The sequence below is a fragment of the Planococcus citri genome, chromosome 1 (genome assembly GCF_950023065.1).
Source record: "Planococcus citri chromosome 1, ihPlaCitr1.1, whole genome shotgun sequence".
Classification (NCBI taxonomy): Eukaryota; Metazoa; Arthropoda; class Insecta; order Hemiptera; family Pseudococcidae; genus Planococcus; species Planococcus citri.
The window spans coordinates 64,328,519-64,346,386 of NC_088677.1; the positions used below are offsets into that span (position 1 = coordinate 64,328,519).

Sequence of the window (17,868 nt, forward strand, 5' to 3'; positions counted from 1 at the left end):
CATGTTTGTATAATTGAAAATTCTTGAAATTGACGACCGCTGCGAGGCCGAAAATCAAAATGATAACTTGTTCAAGTCTCTGTTTTCATAAATTAAATAGGAACCATAAAATTAAAAAAAATAAATTACGCGTATTGCGAGTAGGTACGTATAACTTATTCAGTAGACTTCAGGACGCCATCTTGGGGTAGGAAATGTTATAATTTGCCTGCTTCGTAAGATAATTCATCGTACGAATACGAACTCTGTTATCACCAGTTTTGTGCAATGTTCACAGTATTTGCAGATAAATTATCACGTTCTATGAAAATATCACACATCTATTTCCCATTTCTGTTCGCGTTTCATAGAACTAGTTCGACTAACTTGTAAGTAAATATTTCCACAAGTGCAAACACAAACGTATTGACGTACCTATTTGGAATTTTCAGATTTTCAAAGGGCCATTGTAATGTGATAAAGTATCATTTATGTCTTGAGAACAGGGAATTTTGACTTAAACTTTGCCCCCACTCATAATGAAAAAAAGTTTGCTTATTGATCGAACATTCAGTCATAGGTGTAGGTGTAAATCGTGAAGTATGTATTTGTAGTTACGGAATCATGTGAAAAATTGTGTTTCTGGAATAGCTGTCTTAAATCAGTTAGCCAGAGTAACTTTTTTTTGTGTTTTTAAACTATCGGGAGTGAATTTTTCGCGTTTTAAAATCAAACATAGCTGTAGTAACTTTTCAACAATACTTCACAATGAGCAGCGCAGGTAAAGTAATTTTTATCGATAAATACAAACAATACTCTTGAATCCTATTCCCTTTCCTCTACATATTTTTAGAAAGCTCTCCACTCAACCCACTACACCCCTCCCCCAAATCAAATTTTTCACAGGAAAATTTTCAAAAAAGTTGTAAAAGTATTTTCCAATTTCAATCAACTTTTTTCAATAACATGAAGGTTTTAATTGCACGTTTGAATTTTTTTATTTTTTCACCACTTTTTTTGACAAAATTCACCATTTTTTCACTATTTTTCACTACTTACCTATTTTTAAAATCACTACTTTCTCACTACTTTCACAACCTGTTAGATACTCAGCATTTTTGAAAAAAAAATGACGCTCAAGTTAATTTGGACGGTTTTTATACCAGGTTTTAGAAAATCTGAAATTTCCAAAATATACCCGAAGACCTCCAGAACAGTCTGAAACCACTTCCAATCAACTCAGAATATTAAAAATGGGGTCCTAAGTAAATTTAATTTTAACAACTCAATTGGGTAATTTTCAAAAATCTGCTAGGCTCCAGAACTACCACTCAAAATGGTTCGAAACCGTTTCCAATCGATTTGGAGGGTCGAAAATAGGGCACACACCAAATTTCTGCTCTCTTGGACTTTTTGGTAAAATTTTGATTTTTTTCCATTTTTAACCCAAATTTGATTTTTTAAAAATTCATTAAAAATCAAAATTGTTTGCGAACTCAAAAATTTGATCTAATGTTTCCAAATTCGTACTCAGAAAATCAGATCACCTGAATTCAAACCTGATGGACAATTGTTTCAGCTGGTTTTCAAATTCCGCGAGATTAGAATTTTTTTTTTGATTTGCCATTGGAAATAAAAGGTCACAGGTGTAGAAGTGACTAATGTAACTTTCCTCATAAGGATTATAAAATTACTTACTTATTCTAATACGCAAGTTCACATTCTATTATTTTTGGAAGGAAATTTGCACTCACCTGAAACAAAGAAAAATTACTTAAGGTCGATTAGTTAGTTCATAGAATTATTATTGATAAATCAACAGATATACATATGAAATAATAATCGTCGAAGGCCCAAGTAAAAATTCTGACGATCTCGACGCTTAATAAAGAGCAAGAAATGAATATTCACAAAGGAAAGTACATCATAAAAATTGTATAATTGATTGTGAAAATCCTAAAAAATATCAATTCTCAAAATTGAATGGAGATTTTTCAAAACTGCAGAAAGTGGCATAAAATTTGTTGAATTGACCCCCCCCCCCCCAAACAGAATATCCAACATGGTATCGAACGGATTGTTTTTGTTGAAAAAATCATCACGTTTTCACTATATTTTTTCAAATACATTTTCAAAAAGCTCTCCACTCGACCCCCCTCCCTCCTCTTCCTACCTCTCATACAAAAAAATCAACGAAGGGATTTTCGAAAAAATTGAAATTGGAAAAAATTTTCGATAAATAAAGTAGGTACATATTTTTCAATTTCAACCAAAATTATATTTTTAAAAAAAGCAATACAAATGAACGCATAATGAATTTTTTCATTTTTTCACTACCTTTTTGACTAAATTCACTACTTCTTCACTCTAATTTTACTACCTGTTAGATACCCTGCAAAAGAGTCAACATTATAGTTCTTTTACATAATTACTTTTTCAAACACAGATTTGCAAGAAAATGCTCAAACAAAAATTGCAGAGCATTAGAAAAAAAACGAAAAAAATTATATGTTTTTTTTTGCCATTACGAATTTTTTCTTAGGGCCTCATTAAAGAAAAAATTGGAAATGAAGAGGCTGTTGCGGTAGTGTTTGGGAGGGTCAGATTTAAAAACAACGTTGATATCAGAACAACTCAAAACGTTCACAAAACCCTAACAAACGATACATCAAAATGCATTATTATTTTTTTCACCTTCGGACCAAATCAGACTGTTTGGGGTAGGTACATATCATTTCAAAAACCAAAAAAGACACATTCTTTCGTTTTACGATCCTTTTATCCTCTATTTCCCATTTACTTACTTTTTGTCAACTTATATGTACTATGTAATCTTTTTTTTTGTTGGCAGATCTCAATGACACACATCACAATATTTTAAAAAGAACAGAGGGATATAATTACCATACTTTTTTCCCCATCGTCGGTAAACAAGATGAAAAAACAATCAAACTGAAATTTAAAGTGCTGGCCGAAAGTGACGCGCACTTACTGTTATCACCGTGTAAACATCCAGATATAGGATCACCAGTTTACGAGATCGTCTTAGGTGCAAGAAATAACACATATTCGACCATCAGACAATGTCAGCAAGGAGATGACGAAGCGACGACTGATTCAGAAGAATCGTTAGTGTCACCTGATGATTGGCGCAAGTTTTGGATTAAAATCAAGAAAAATAAAATAAAAATAGGAAGGAATGGCAAGAAGGCTTTTTTGAAATGGAAAGATTCGAAATGCATGCCGATCAATTATTTTAGCGTTTCTAGTTATAATGGAGCAGTTGCTTTATGGATTTTACCTTGTTTTAAGAATAAAGATTCTTAATTGCGAGGTGTTCAATAAAAATACCTTCTCTTATTACGGTAACATTACACTATACTTAATTTCAATAAGACTGTCTATTCATACCTACGAGTAAAATATAAATGTTTTTTATACGTTAAAAATTTCATCTATTATTTGTCTGTTCACCCAACACGGAAAATTCTAGAAATTAGCCTCAGGAGAGACTTTTGAACTTTACAACTTGCAACTGAAAAATCTACTGCGAATTCGGTCAAAATTTTGAGATGCCTCGTGTATCTCTCATGTACCAAAAAATATGTACATTCCCACAAGAAATCGTAGTTTTATAATCTCAAATTCATCCCGATCTCTAAATCCCAGCCATAGAATATTGCATTTTTTAAAACCAATTTTTTGGCTGATACTTGACACTAACCCTCTCACACTTGTATACATACAGTAAAGTTATCATTCATCATAATCACCTCATTGCTCATTAAGTCTTTAAAAATTTTTGACTCCCAATTGAGCTCTATCCCTAGCTCTAGCCCATGCAAAAATAAAAAAACCAACTACGCCAGTTCTTCCTTGTGCTACTCTATGGAAAAATTGAACAGCGATTCAATTTTAAATACGTACATTTTACTACATAAGGTGGTTTTTCAGCTTACAGCATCGCGCGTCATCATGTTGCGGGAAACGTAGCGATTTGATCAGATAACCATTCAAATTAAGAGTGCCTAGTGCCTACATAAGAATTATTCACCTTCTACGAACGCATCATACATCGTCAAGAATAACAAAATCATCAACATTAATTAAAACTTTTCGCCGAAATATTGCAAAATTTGAAGATGACCAACCTTACGCAATTTGTTATCACCTGCAGTATTTAATACGTCCACAGTACCTATTTGATCGTGTAAATTGTCAGTTTCAACTGTCGAATACATAGTCGTGCATTAATTTGTAAGTAGCGTACTAAGTAGTTGCGGAATCGTGCGCAATATTTTTATTTACTTTTCGAGTAGACGCATTCTGAAATTGATCCGAGTAATTTTTCTCGTGTGTTCTCAAAGTTGCGAGAGTAATTTTCCAACACTATATTCGAAATGAATTTTGCAGCCTCTCCGGGTAACGTACCTAATTTTTAAGATAATTGACCAATATTTAATTTATTTTATTTATGCAAGGGTACCCCCCTCCTTCGGCTAAAAATGAATCACCCTTCTAGACTCAAAATTTAATCATATCTAGAGCATCAATTTTCTAATTTTTTTATTCAATTTTTGGACTGTATTAGAAAATTTAGTTATACTAATAAAACATTTCAGCTTCATCGCTCCGGAGGAAAGAAATAGACCCTTAAACAGGGGACATTTTTGCAAATCGCTTACCTATTTTTGGATGTTGAATAATTTAAAGTTTTCAAAAACGATGCTCTTATACACAATTACAAAAAATTGAATTGTTCTATTGAAAATTTTTTTTTTTATTTTTTTTTTTTTTTGGGTGTTTGTAATTACTTGATTATTACACCCGTCGTATGAGATTTAAATCGAGTTGGTAAGGTCAAACATTTTAATTAGGTCTAAGAATTTTTTAATTTCGGAAGGGTCGTCTGGTATGAATTGGGATCTTTCATCTATTTGTAGGGACAGTCTGTGCTGATGTAAGGAGGGACAGTGAAATAGTAAGTGTTGGACAGATATAAGTTCTGACAGGCAGAACTGACATGTGGGTTTTGGGGCCTTTTCATAGAGGTGATTGTGTGTAATTTTTGTGTGGCCAATTCTCAGTCTGGTTATAATGATTTCTTCAAGTCTGTTTAAGTGGGAGAGGTTTTTCCAAGGCTGGACTAATTTTTTAGGTATGTTGAAAGAGCTTGTTTGTGGTTTGGAGGGACCAAAAGTTTTGCCATTTCTTAAGTGTGCTTTGAGTGAAGATAGATTTGAGGTCGTCAGCTGTGATAAATATAAGGGGAGAAAGGATGGTGGCAGATTTTGCATTAATATCTACAATTTCATTTCCTAAGATTCCAACGTGGCTGGGTACATACATAAACTGTATGAAGAAGTTTGAATTTTGTAAGTCAAATAGAGTTTTATGAATATTTTGAATTAGAAGGTGATCGGAAAAAAGATTTTGGATAGCAGTTAGTGAGCTGAGGGAATCACTTTGAATTAAGAAGGACTTATTTTCTGATTCATAAGTGAGTGAGTATATCACAGAGACAGTGGAAAATAGCGGTGAGTTCGGCAGTGTAGATTGAAGAACAGTTATGGATTTTAAAATTTGAAATTCTATCATTTATAGAGTATGCATATCCTGTGTGAAGTGTTGGTATTTTTGATCCATCTATAAAGCAAAGATTGAATTTTTTGTATTCTGATAAGAGTTCAAGATAGTTCTGTTTTATTACTAATGAAGAGTGGCTATTTTTTGGGTAGTTAATAAGCTGTAGGTTGACTTGAGGAGGTTTTAGAAGCCAAGGGGGGTATAATATTGGTTTTTGGACGAGAGTTTTAGGATTGATTTGAAGATCATTCAACATTGTGATGAAATTAGAAATGGGTCCTTCTATATGATCAAAATGTTGGGGGTTGGGAGGGTTAATTGAGTTTTGGAGTGGATGGGAAGGGTTGGTGGATGCATTTGAGATGAATTTGTTTGTTATGAGAGTTCTTCTGAAATCTGGGGGTAATTCTGCTGCTTCACAATATAGGCTATCTATTGGAGAGGAATAGAGGGCTCCTAGACAGATCCTTAGGGCTGAATTTTGAATTGTTTTTAGGATATTTGAAGTTTTATTTGAGATATTTGCAAAACATGGGCTTCCATACTCAATTTTACTGCGAATTAGAGATTTATACAAGTGAAGTAGGAGTTTGCGAGATGGTTTATTCTTGGTGTTTTTGATTATTTTCAACAGATTTAGGCGTTTCATGATATCTGATTTTACTTTTAGAAAATGAGGAGTCCAATTTAGTTTTCTATCAAAAGTTAAGCCAAGAAATTTAGTTGTGGTTTTGAATTCTAAAGAGTGTCCTTTGAAGTTGAGAATGAGATCTGGAGAAATCTTATTTTTTTTTGGTGAAAAGTATACAGTGGGTTTTTGACTCAGAGAAGGTTAGACCGTTTGAATCTGCCCATGATTCAATTTTTTCAAGGGTTTTACTTGAAGAGCTAGTTGAATATTATTTGAACGAAAGGAAATGTTTATATCATCAGAAAAGATTCTCAGAGAAATGGGTCTAGAAACAACATTGGAAATGTCATCAATCAAAAGTATAAAAAAGACTGTGCTAAGAACTGAACCTTGGGGGACTCCATTTTCAATTTCAAAAAACTCTGAGTATGTATTGTCAACTCTCACTCTAAAAGTACGGTTTGTTAAGAAATTCTGAATAAAGTAAGCCAAATGTCCTCTAATTCCAATGGAATGTAATTTTTGGAGAATTTTATAACGCCAGGCTTTATCAAATGCCTTTTCAAGATCAAAAAAGACTGAAAGAACACTTTCTTTATTCTGGAAGGCCGAACTAATTTCTTTTTGGAGACTAAAGAGGTGATCTAGGGTAGATCTTTTCTTTCTGAAACCACTTTGATAATTGAAAAATTGGTATACTGAACTCCAAAATCAAAAAAAATCGCAACTTTTTCTTGTTATCTACCATCTACCGACTTACTTTTTGTATTATTATTATCATTTTTTTTTAGACATTGAGTTTCAGAAAATTAAGTGTAAAAAGAGGACAGTTCATAATGGATGGAACATTTTCGATTTGCCCGAGAGAAGCGAGGACGATAGCTTTCACGGTAAGTTTACTGAAATGAATTTCTCATTCTTGAAAATTTGTGAAAAATCGTGCGACAAAATTTAAATCTGCCCGAGCGAAGCGAGGACAAAAGCTTTGAAAAAATCGAAAAAGTTGATTTTCATAGCTTCAACATTGAAAAATGTTAACAATAATTTTCAGGAAATTATAACATTTCCAAAAATACGAATTAATAAAGACCAGGGCAAATCGAGGGCAAAAGCTTTCGAAAATTAAGAATTTGAAATAACACTATTTTCGATGTGACAAGTCAAGTTTTTTACCTCCAACTTTTACACATGAACTTTGGCTAGGAAAAGGAAACAAAGAATGATCTAGCCCGAACGAAAGCTTTTGAAAATTTATAATTCAATTTGCGCTTCTGATTCTTTGAAATGTATTCTTCATCAAATAGATATCTACCTGTCTATACAATTTTTCATTTTTTTTTTTCAGTTCTCGACCTAGCAACTACCAAGGGTTACGGATACCGCATGTTTTTTCCAATCAGTAAACAAGAAAATGACGGTCTGAAGCTGAAATTCAATGTGAAAGCTCACAGCGACGGTCATATCTTACTATCACCCGAACAGTATCCAAAAGACGAATCACCAGTTTACGAAATCGTTTTGGGGGCAGGAGAAAACACGTATTCGGTAATCCGCAGGAAAAAAAGGTGCGAAAACAAAGTTATTACGAACTGCAAACAGTTTTTGGTGTCTCCTGACGAATGGCGTGAATTCTGGATCGAAATGAAGGGAAATAAAATACAAGTAAGAAGAAAAGACAGCGGTGCTTTCATGGAATGGGAAGATCCCGAACCTCTGCCGATAAAGTATTACGGTTTTTGTTGTTGGAATGATGCCCCAGCTTCGTGGATTGTATTACCATCACAACCATCACCACCATCATTCTGGGCAGGTACCTAAAGTAATTTTTAACATACTTTTGACCAATATTCAATTCATTTCGGTTAAAAATGAATCGCTCTTTTAGCCCCAAAATTTAATAATAGTCCTGGAGCATCAATTTTCTAATGTCTTTATTCAATCTTGTACAAAATAGGTGAGTACTCCAAAATAAGTGCTCTGAAAATATCATACAGATTGATTAGTTACTTTTTAAATAATTCACTGCCAACGTGAAATAAACGAATAAAATAAGTGATTTTTACATTATTAAAATCTTTTTGAAATGTTTTTTCATCAAATAATAAGTACTGTCTGTCTATAATAGTCTACAATTTTTCATTTTTTTTCCAGATCTCGATGTATCAAGATCAACCCATCGTACCACGGGTTATGGATACCACATTTTTTCCCCAATCAGTAAACAGGAAAATGACGGCCTGAAGCTGAAATTCAATGTGATAGCTCCCAAGGACGGTTATATCTTACTATCACCCCAACAGTTTCCAAAAGACGAATCACCAGTTTACGAAATAGTTTTAGGGGCAGGAGAAAACACGTATTCGGTAATCCGCAGAAAAAAATTGGGCGAAAACAAAGTTGTCACATATTCCGCAGAGTCTTTGGTGTCTCCTGACGAATGGCGTGAATTCTGGATCGAAATGAAAGGAAATAAAATACAAGTAGGAAGAAAGGACAGTGGTGCTTTCATGGAATGGGAAGATCCCGAACCTCTGCCGATAAAGTATTACAGTTTTAGTTGTTATGACAATGCCATAGCTTCGTGGATTATAATGCCAATTTTATTTTAATACTAGCATAATATTGTAGACTTGTTTCCATTATACAATTCATTCGATTGATTACATACAATAATATTTACAAAACATAATGTTCTTTTTTCACATTTCAGATTTTCAAAAAATAATAATAAATCCCCCTCCAAAAAAAAGATCCCCCCCCCCTGAACGTGATTGTTATCAAAATTAAAATTCACGCTATTTTTGCTCTCATAAAGATTTTTTCAACCTCAAACCGTCATTTCAAAGTTATGATCCTTATTCCTTCTTCTTTTGATATACTAAATAAAAATTTCCTCCACTCCTTTTTCCAAAATTTTTTCAGCAGTTGTCTCGTACAATTCTTGAAAAAAAATTGTCATTTCAAAAAGAACATACTCGTAAAAGTTGAACATTTTCAACTAATATTATAGAAATGGAGTTCTGATTGCACAGATGATGAATACCTCTTCAGGTAGTCAGATATGTAGTACAAGTTGAAGGAAGCAATGCGATACTCCCAGAGTCTATAAACGCCCCTTATTTTTAATGACATGCAACCGAACTTGCAAACGTGATTTTCTCAAAATTACTCGTATGTTCACTCGACGACGCGTCGTGTTCTTTTTGAAGAGACTTATTCTAATTCAATCGAGAAAGATACTAGATACTGTTTTCAATTTTTTACACGTAGTTCGTCACATTAGTTAGTAAACAAGAGGATAATAATACGAGTAAGTATTATAAAAATTCGCTGTATGTATTTCTCAGTCGACTATACGGAAAATTGCGAGTAATCGACTGAAACTGGGAATGTCAGTTTGAATTTTGTTGCCGCTCGCAGTAAAATAGATAAAGGACATTACTAATGAAGTACATAATCGAAGCACGTAGGGTACCTAGTTGAGTTTTAATTTTTCAATCGTGCGGTATCCACAGTACCTTACCTACCAACGAGTATTCGTTCAGAGAGTAAAATTTTACCTTTCAAGTAGGTAGTCGAATTCTTGAATTCACTAGAGTAATTTTTTTCGTGTGTTTTTAAATTTACAAGAGTATTTTTCAACGCAGCATTTAACATGAACAGTGCAGGTAAAGTAACTTATAAGATAATTTTATCAATATTATTAAGTGCAAATGGGTGAAAGTTTTACACAATCGAAGTCCGCAGGTGACGTAATTTTTAGATTTTACACAGCACATTGATCACAACATTCAATAATTAGTTATGGTAAAGGCCAACTTCATTGTGTAAAATTTTGTGGCAATTCTAACTTTCAGAAATATCGTATGCTAAAAGGTTCTAGGGTCATTCCACGTCAATTGGACCAAGAAGTGGTGGGTGGGTTCGGCGATTTTTTTGAAATTTTTCCCGTGGAAAGACCCTCCGAAGGGATGACCAATGGCGCAAATCGCAGCCCTCTAGCCCATTTTTAACGGCAGCCAGGGGGTGTCAAAGTATTCAGTGAACCTAAAATATCATCCATTTCAACAGTGGATTACTCGATAACCACGATACCTACCAAAATGGAACTTTTTCCCATAGTTAGGGGGTTTGAAAGGCTTTTTGGCGATATCATAAAAATCAGTGTTGCCACTTTTTTTCGTACAAAAAATTAGCTCAAAAAGTTTCAAAACGTAGTTTTCATATCGTTCCGACTCTCAAAAATTCTGAAAAAAATATATTATGGACAACTGTTCATGCTGAACAACATATTAAAAAATTGTGATGGTAACTTGTCGACAAGTCGATTTAAAAAAATTTTAAGTTTGCAAAAAAATACGACTTTTTGATTTAAAACATGAAAAAAAGTTATTTTTACGTATCTGTTGAAAAAGTTGAAAACCCTCCCGCACCCGATAAAAGGAACTCATCACAAAAAAAATCAAAATTCGAAAAAATTCAATTTTCAATTCCAATCATCAAAAAAAGTTTAAATTTATTCCGTTGTCTTATTTTGACCTCTTTCGAACGTATTCCATGAAAAAGTTGATAAAAATCAAACTCACAGTAAAAAATTAAAATTTGTTCATTTTTTGAATTTTTTCGAATTTTGATATTTTTGTGATGAGTTAATTTCACCGAGTGAAGAAGGTTTTCAACTTTTTCAACGGATATGTAAAAATAGGCGTCAAATGGGTCAACTTACCAATCAAAACTTTTTTTCATGTTTTAAATCAAAAAGTCGTATTTTTTTGCAAACTTCAAATTTTTTTAAATCGACTTGTCGACAAGTTACCATCACAATTTTTCAATTTATGTTGTTCAGCATGAACAGTTGTCCATAATATATTTTTTTCAGAATTTTTGAGAGTCGGAACGATATGAAAACTACGTTTTGAAACTTTTTGAGCTAATTTTTTGTACGAAAAAAAGTGGCAACACTGATTTTTATGATATCGCCAAAAAGCCTTTCAAAACCCCTAACTATGGGAAAAAGTTCCATTTTGGTAGGTATCGTGGTTATCGAGTAATCCACTGTTGAAATGGATGATATTTTAGGTTCACTAAAAACTTTGGCACCCCCTGGCTGCCGTTAAAAATGGGCTAGAGGGCTGCGATTTGCGCCATTGGTCATCCCTTTGGAGGGTCTTTCCACAGGAAAAATTTCAAAAAAATCGCCGAATCCACCTACCACTTCTTGGTCCAATTGACGTGGAATGACCCACTAGAAATACTCAAAATGGTTCGAGATGGGTTCCAATAGGAGGAAAGGGGGCGGCTAATGAAGAGTCCAAATCATAATTTAAGCATTCTGGGTCAATTCGGTGAAATTTTTACAGATCCCTTTGAAACCATCCCCAATCAACTCAAGATTTTGAAATTAGGATACAAAGTGAATTCCATCTTTTCAATTCCATTGGGTAAAATTGTGTAGAAATTGAACTTTTAAAAATCTTCCGGAGGCTTCAAATCTGCTCAAAATTGTTCGGAATTGTTTTCAATTAAGAGAGGAGGGGGTAGAAAAAACACATACCAAATTTCAGATTTCGGCAAAATTTTGACTTTTCTCCCCTTTTTTGGCTCAAATTTGATTTTCGAAAATTCACTAAAAATCGAAAAAAGGCACGTGACATTAATACCTGAAATGTTATCCGATGATGTAGATATTTTTTCATACTCTGACAATCTAGCTTTGTCCAATACCAAAAAATTTCCTGTCAATTCGGACACCTCCTTCATTAAAGAAATAGATCCATAAAAATATTAGACACACGACTAAATGTCTCCAATTTTGCATTTATTTTTGTTTCAGATCTCGATGAAAAATACTGCAACACTTTGAAAACCTGCGGCTACCAATACCGACATTTTTTTCCAATTAGAAAACAAGACGACGACAGGTTCGATCTGAAATTCAAAGTAAAAGCTCATCGCGACGCTCATATTTTACTATCTCCTGAAATGTTCCCAGAAGGCAAATCACCAGTTTACGAAATAGTTCTGGGTGCAGGAAAAAACACATTTTCAACAATCCGAAGAAAACAATTATGCGAGGACAAAGATGGCACATATTCCGAAGATGCTTTGGTGTCACCTGACGAATGGCGTGAATTCTGGATCGAAATAAAGGGAAATAAAATTCAAGTGGGGAGAAAAGATAAGGGTGTTTTCTTGGAATGGGAAGATCCGGAACCACTGTCGATAAAATATTTCAGTTTTTGTTGTTGGAGTAATGCTACAGTTTTGTGGATTTTTCCTTGCTTTAAGAACGAAGACTTTTCGTTGTGAGATATTTTTCTATATACTACTTACGATATAAGCTAAATTAAATTGATATTTTAAATCGTGTACGAAATACATGCCTACTACCTGCTCTAACAGAATTGATTTTGTATTGAATTATAACCACTCAGCACAGCATAATAGATAAGAAAACTAACTTTGCAATTGTATTTTCTCTTTTACAATCATAGCATGTTTAAAAAAAAACAAAAACAAACAAAGTTGGAAAATACATTTAGTGAACCGTAATTTGGCAGTGAAGTATGAATTATCTTAGAAAAAAAATTATTGTATGAATGTTTAGCTACGTTGTAATGAACTGGTAGCATTTTTTTATTTTTTTTTCGTTAACATTTTTCCAATCGCGAGGGCTTAGGTCAAGCCAATTAAAACAGATAGGTACCTAGACAACCTGCATTTATTATTCAGATTCAGGTCGGTATCAACATTTTATATGTATTAAAAATATAGGTAGTTGAAGAGGCGATCGTACTTCGAATTCAATTTTAGAATACCTATGCCCCATATGATTGCGAATTAGGTTTTTTAAGTTCAGCTAAAATGCATCAAATTGAATGAAACTTGCCTCAACAATTCCCTAAATAACTATGCCCAAAATGATGAGCAGTTCCATGCATCATTAGTTCTGTTACTCCCTGATATTTGCTATACTTTTCAAGTATTGTCTGTTTCCAAAGCCAACAAACTAAATATGCTCGATGAGAAAACTTGTTTTACAATTTTATTTTCTTTATTATCTATAATTCATTCATACTATGTTTTTATTCCCACATTGATGACCTTTTATGTACCTCTTATTTTAATGAATCGATTGAAAAATAATCTTGAATTTATACAAAATAATTGGAAAGAAACTTGAAAAATACGATCGGCGAATATTTTTATGATTAATAGTTGATAAAATAAGGGCTTAGGTTAAAATGATTGAGAATACGAAAAAATTCGCCGGGAGTTGATGAATCGTAACTGTACTGTATTTGATATTCTAATATGAAACGATCCCTACCAACATTCTGTAAGGCAGTAGGTCCATTTCGATGTCGATCTCATTATTTTCATTTTCAATTTTCAGATTTAGGTACCTATTTTCAGAATTTCCAAATTCGTTTTTCTCAATTTTACTTAAGTACGTACTTTCATTTTTTTTTATCTTACGTTTTAAACTATAGTTTTCAGAATTCAAATTTCTCTTTTTGTTTTTGATTTAATTTTCAGAATTTTCAATTTCATTTTCAATCTTAGATTTTTATTTTAGTTTTAAAAATTTTAATTCGTTTTTAAAGTTTTTGGGATCATTTTAAAGTTTTTGGGATCATTTTTCAGTTTTGGATTCTATTTTGATTTGATGAGTATTTAATTTCGATCGTAGGTAGGTACTTTTATTTTTTGATTTCATTTGAATATCGCCCACCCTATTGAAGATGGCCTTTCTTTGCTGGAAATTACCTCTCCTATAAGATACAGTACTCATTGATCTCAAAATTTGAGACTATTAAGTCAATTTGAAAAAAATGATAATTTTTGTGAGGTGTGCTTGGTGCTCATTGTACCATTGGTATAATTTCTGAACATTTTGGAGCCTTAAGTGAGATGGGGATTTTTTTCAATTTTGTCAATTTCAATTCACAATACTAGAAATTCCACACGATTATACGAAGCTAATATTACGGTTAGGGTTTATTTTGAAATAGGTAATGGAGGTTCTAGAAAGACGGCTACAGCTTGAATATCGCAAAAGTTGTGATAAATAATGTAGATAAATACCTATCTATATCAACAACTTTCTCATTTTGCTAAATGGCATCGACTTTTTGATGAAGTATTATTACAACATCAATGATAATCAACACAACAAAATTAGTTATCACCATTTTTGTACTTCGCCCATAGTTCCCATTCGTTTAGAAATTGCACTCAGTGGGGCTTTAATTTATAAATACCGCAGGTATTAGATAGTTCGGTTACAGTATCATTTGTAAAATTTCACTTTTCGAGTTGTTGGATTCTTAAAATTGACAGCGTAATTTTTCTCGTGTGTTCTTGATTTAACGAGAGTAATTTTTCAACACAGCCATACAAAATGAGTTGCGGAGGTAAAGTAACTTTTATGATCTTTGATCAATCTTCAATCGTTTGAATAGTCTAGAAAATCACTGCACCCAAAGTTCAAAAAGAGGTTTTCAAAAAAATGTTATACTTTTCGTTAATTTTTTATCACGCACCTTTTAAAAATTCTATAATTATCGTAATTTTCATGCAGAGTTACATTTCTCCTAGTGCTGTATGTTTTTTTTTTTTTTTTTTTTTTTTGAAAAATTGATTTTTGTTCTTCCATCCATAAAATCTTTTTCTGCTGTTAAAAATGAATCAGCTTCCCAAGTTCGGATTTTTAAAATTTTCCTGGAGTATCTCTGTAAAAAAAAACATTTTTTCAATTCACGTCAAACATGGATTTTCTGAACAAACTTTCAATTAAAATGTGACTAGAAAGGAGCCTTTCGGGAATAAAAATTGGCAATTAAATTTTTTCATTGAGAAATTTATGCAATTTTGGGACTATTTTTTCTGATTCGCGAGACGCTGATTCCTGTAACGCTGACTTTTAAAAACTTGGGAAAAATGCTGCTGAGTTCATGATAATTGTGCCAGACATTTAAAAACTTGGGGAAAAATTTGATCAATTTCAAAAACCTGAAAATCGTTTTATTTGACTTTCAATAACTTAAAAAAATAACGATGTTTTTTTTTTTTGATATCATGGTCAGACCTAATTATTTCCTAGTCTGACTTTTGAAAACTTGGAAGAAATATTTTGTCTCACTTTCAAGAAAAAAATTGGCATGAATTCGTAACAAATGATGTCAGACTTTATAGAAAACAATCACTGAATTGAAATTTTGATTCACGTTGAAGTAGTTCTAATAAATGTTAATCTGACTGTGAAGAACTTGAAAAAAATTGATGAATTTCTGAAATTATGTCTAACTTTCAAACATGACTTTTCTGTTCTTTGAATTTTAAATATGTAGGTACTAGGTAGGTACTAGGTAGCTATGTATTAGTCAACTTGAGCAAGATACGTGTCCATGATTCAGAACATCCCTAGGAGAACAGACCTTACCCCCATTTTTTCTGTAAAATTGATCCATAACAATGTTACAATGAAACTTATTCTGAAATATTTTTCCGTTTAATACCTACTCATCTATACAATTTTCAATTTTTTTTTCAGAGAACATCGACGAAGGACAATTCAACACTGAAAACCAGCGAATACAAATACAATCATTTTTTTCCAATTAGTAAAGAAGATGACTGTCTGCATTTGAAATTCAAAGTGAAAGCTCCCCGCGACGCTATTATCTTATTTTCACCTAAACTTTTCCCAGAAAGAGAATCACCAGTTTACGAAATAGTTTTGGGCGGAGAAGTAAATACGTGGTCAACAATTCGAGCAGGACAATTGGGCGAGGGAAAAATCTACGCAAGAGGTAAAGAAGCCTTGGTGTCACCTACCGAATGGAGTGAATTCTGGATTACAATAAAGGGAAATAAAATACAAGTAGGAAGAAAAAACGCAAGTGCTTTCATGGAATGGACAGATTCGAAACCTCTGTCGATAAAATATTTTAGTTTCTCTTGCTACACTGGTGCTTCGGCTTTGTGGATGTTCCCTGTCTTTAAAGAAGGAGACTTCCGGCTGTGAGATTTTACATATTTTACTATGAGTAAATTTGTATGTAGATAAATATTGCTAGTTACATACATTTTAAATCAAGTACGAAGAGAGCACATCAAGAAGTCATTTTGTAACGTTTAAACTTAATTGTTATTTCAACATTATACGTAGGTATGTAGTTGCAGTTGCAGTTGTTGTTTCTTGTTTTAATAATTTCTTTGATTACTCATCAGTTATCAACGATAAAATTTACTCAGTCAATTTGAAGAGTCATTTTGAAATTCAATGTTCCTGAAGTGGTATCGATAAATCGAGATCGGTACGAATAGGTACTTTCTTCGCAGATAGTTTGGTGGTCTTCACTCTTCAAGACGAATCGTATGATATTATTTTCGAAGCTTTGATATAGTGAGATTAAACACGATTGAGATAGATGGTTTTTATCAGAATTACTACCTACTTGGTTGAAACAAGAAATATTCCCTAAGGTAGTGAATATTTGCCTCGCCTGGTTAGCTCAATATATTGGAGAGGTCTCAGTCATACTACTCACTTTTCACAGAAATAATTCCCAATCACCAATCAAATGCATACATACAAGATAATATGATTTATTGTTGCTCGGAAATAACATAAAAATACATATTATGAAAGTTAAACGAGCATAAAATGATTTTACTATCTTAGACTCGAGTTAGTAAATTAAGTAATAATTAATATTCGTTAATAGATAATGAGGTTGGTAATTTCTTACCCATTGAAACTGTACACATTTCCTAGAAAATGTGCTATTAATGTTGATGACTCACACATCAGGTTCACAAACTGTCCGCTTTTCCTGTCTCTTCGGGGTGTCCCTAATACTAGACACAGTCGACAGGTCTTGGTTATTTTTACTGAGGGTGCTTTTCCAGACGAGAAGTATGTTCCGATGGCTAGCAGGATCGGAGACATACCCAATAGAGAACGTGAAGAATTACGATCGATAATTTTAATCACGAAGCGAAATAATATTAACCACTATAGAAGTGGGCGAGAACGGAATAAATAGGGGATGAGTGTCCCCGTAGAGGGAACTCATCCGCTTCTAACATACATAAATACACTTTGTGACCAAGAACCTGCCTTCGCGACGGTCGGATTCGAGATACACGAGCATACCATTTAATTGGTACAACTTGATTATAAATTCAGATCATTTTAAGTGCAACTACTCGGTAGTCTTGCGACTACCTCGTAGGTGCAGCTTTATCCGAAAATACAACTGGATTAAAATGCAACTTATTTAAAACACGACTACAACTACTAGTTTGGCTCGTGGCTGTGTTGCTCTATTTATAGTCGTAGGTGCATCGTTCGATGCGCGGCTATTGATGACATTGAATTGTCATCAAAACGTATTAGAAGAAGTTCTCACATTACCAGACTTGCGCAGTCTTTGGGAGTTGTTATTTTAATCATCGCTACGGCGATGCTTCTTATACTCATCACTATGACGATGCTTCTATTAATCATCCCTTACGTGATGAAGGCATATTTCCTCATATCAGCTTGTTTGATTGGTGAAAGTCACAAGACATGTCAAGTGAACAACATCGCTTCAATAAATTTTTTTTCGAAATTTTATTCCAATTCATCTTGTATGTATTGTAAATAATGATGGAAGAAT

At 33.1% G+C, this 17,868-nt stretch overlaps 3 protein-coding genes and 1 long non-coding RNA gene across 4 annotated transcripts in view; 3 read left to right on the forward strand and 1 right to left on the reverse strand.

Annotated features, from left to right (window-relative positions):
• disp (dispatched) overlaps window positions 1-17,868 on the reverse strand; it is a 344,626-nt gene that overhangs the window by 56,111 nt on the left and 270,647 nt on the right. The gene's annotated exons all lie outside the window — the stretch shown is intronic.
• Window positions 214-3,422, forward strand: LOC135833322 (uncharacterized). The gene is made up of 2 exons (XM_065347059.1): window positions 214-760; window positions 2,831-3,422. Exons 1-2 carry the CDS (start codon window positions 748-750, stop codon window positions 3,304-3,306), a joined length of 489 nt encoding a protein of 162 aa, XP_065203131.1. The 5' UTR covers window positions 214-747; the 3' UTR covers window positions 3,307-3,422.
• LOC135833320 (uncharacterized) lies at window positions 3,935-8,874 on the forward strand. The gene is made up of 4 exons (XM_065347057.1): window positions 3,935-4,401; window positions 6,988-7,086; window positions 7,542-8,006; window positions 8,348-8,874. The coding sequence occupies exons 1-4, from the start codon at window positions 4,380-4,382 to the stop codon at window positions 8,803-8,805; spliced, it is 1,044 nt and encodes a 347-aa protein (XP_065203129.1). The 5' UTR covers window positions 3,935-4,379; the 3' UTR covers window positions 8,806-8,874.
• Window positions 13,953-16,383, forward strand: LOC135833345 (uncharacterized). Its single transcript, XR_010556448.1, has 2 exons — window positions 13,953-14,613; window positions 15,753-16,383. It is a non-coding gene; the product is annotated as an uncharacterized LOC135833345 (long non-coding RNA).

Excerpts from the sequence above, each read along its gene's own strand:
- LOC135833320 (XM_065347057.1), top strand. The coding sequence starts at position 4,380 with ATGAATTTTGCAGCCTCTCCGG. Across the intron at positions 7,087-7,541 it reads CGAGGACGATAGCTTTCACG|TTCTCGACCTAGCAACTACC; the intron begins GTAAGTTTACTG and ends TTTTTTTTTCAG. Across the intron at positions 8,007-8,347 it reads ACCACCATCATTCTGGGCAG|ATCTCGATGTATCAAGATCA; the intron begins GTACCTAAAGTA and ends TTTTTTTTCCAG.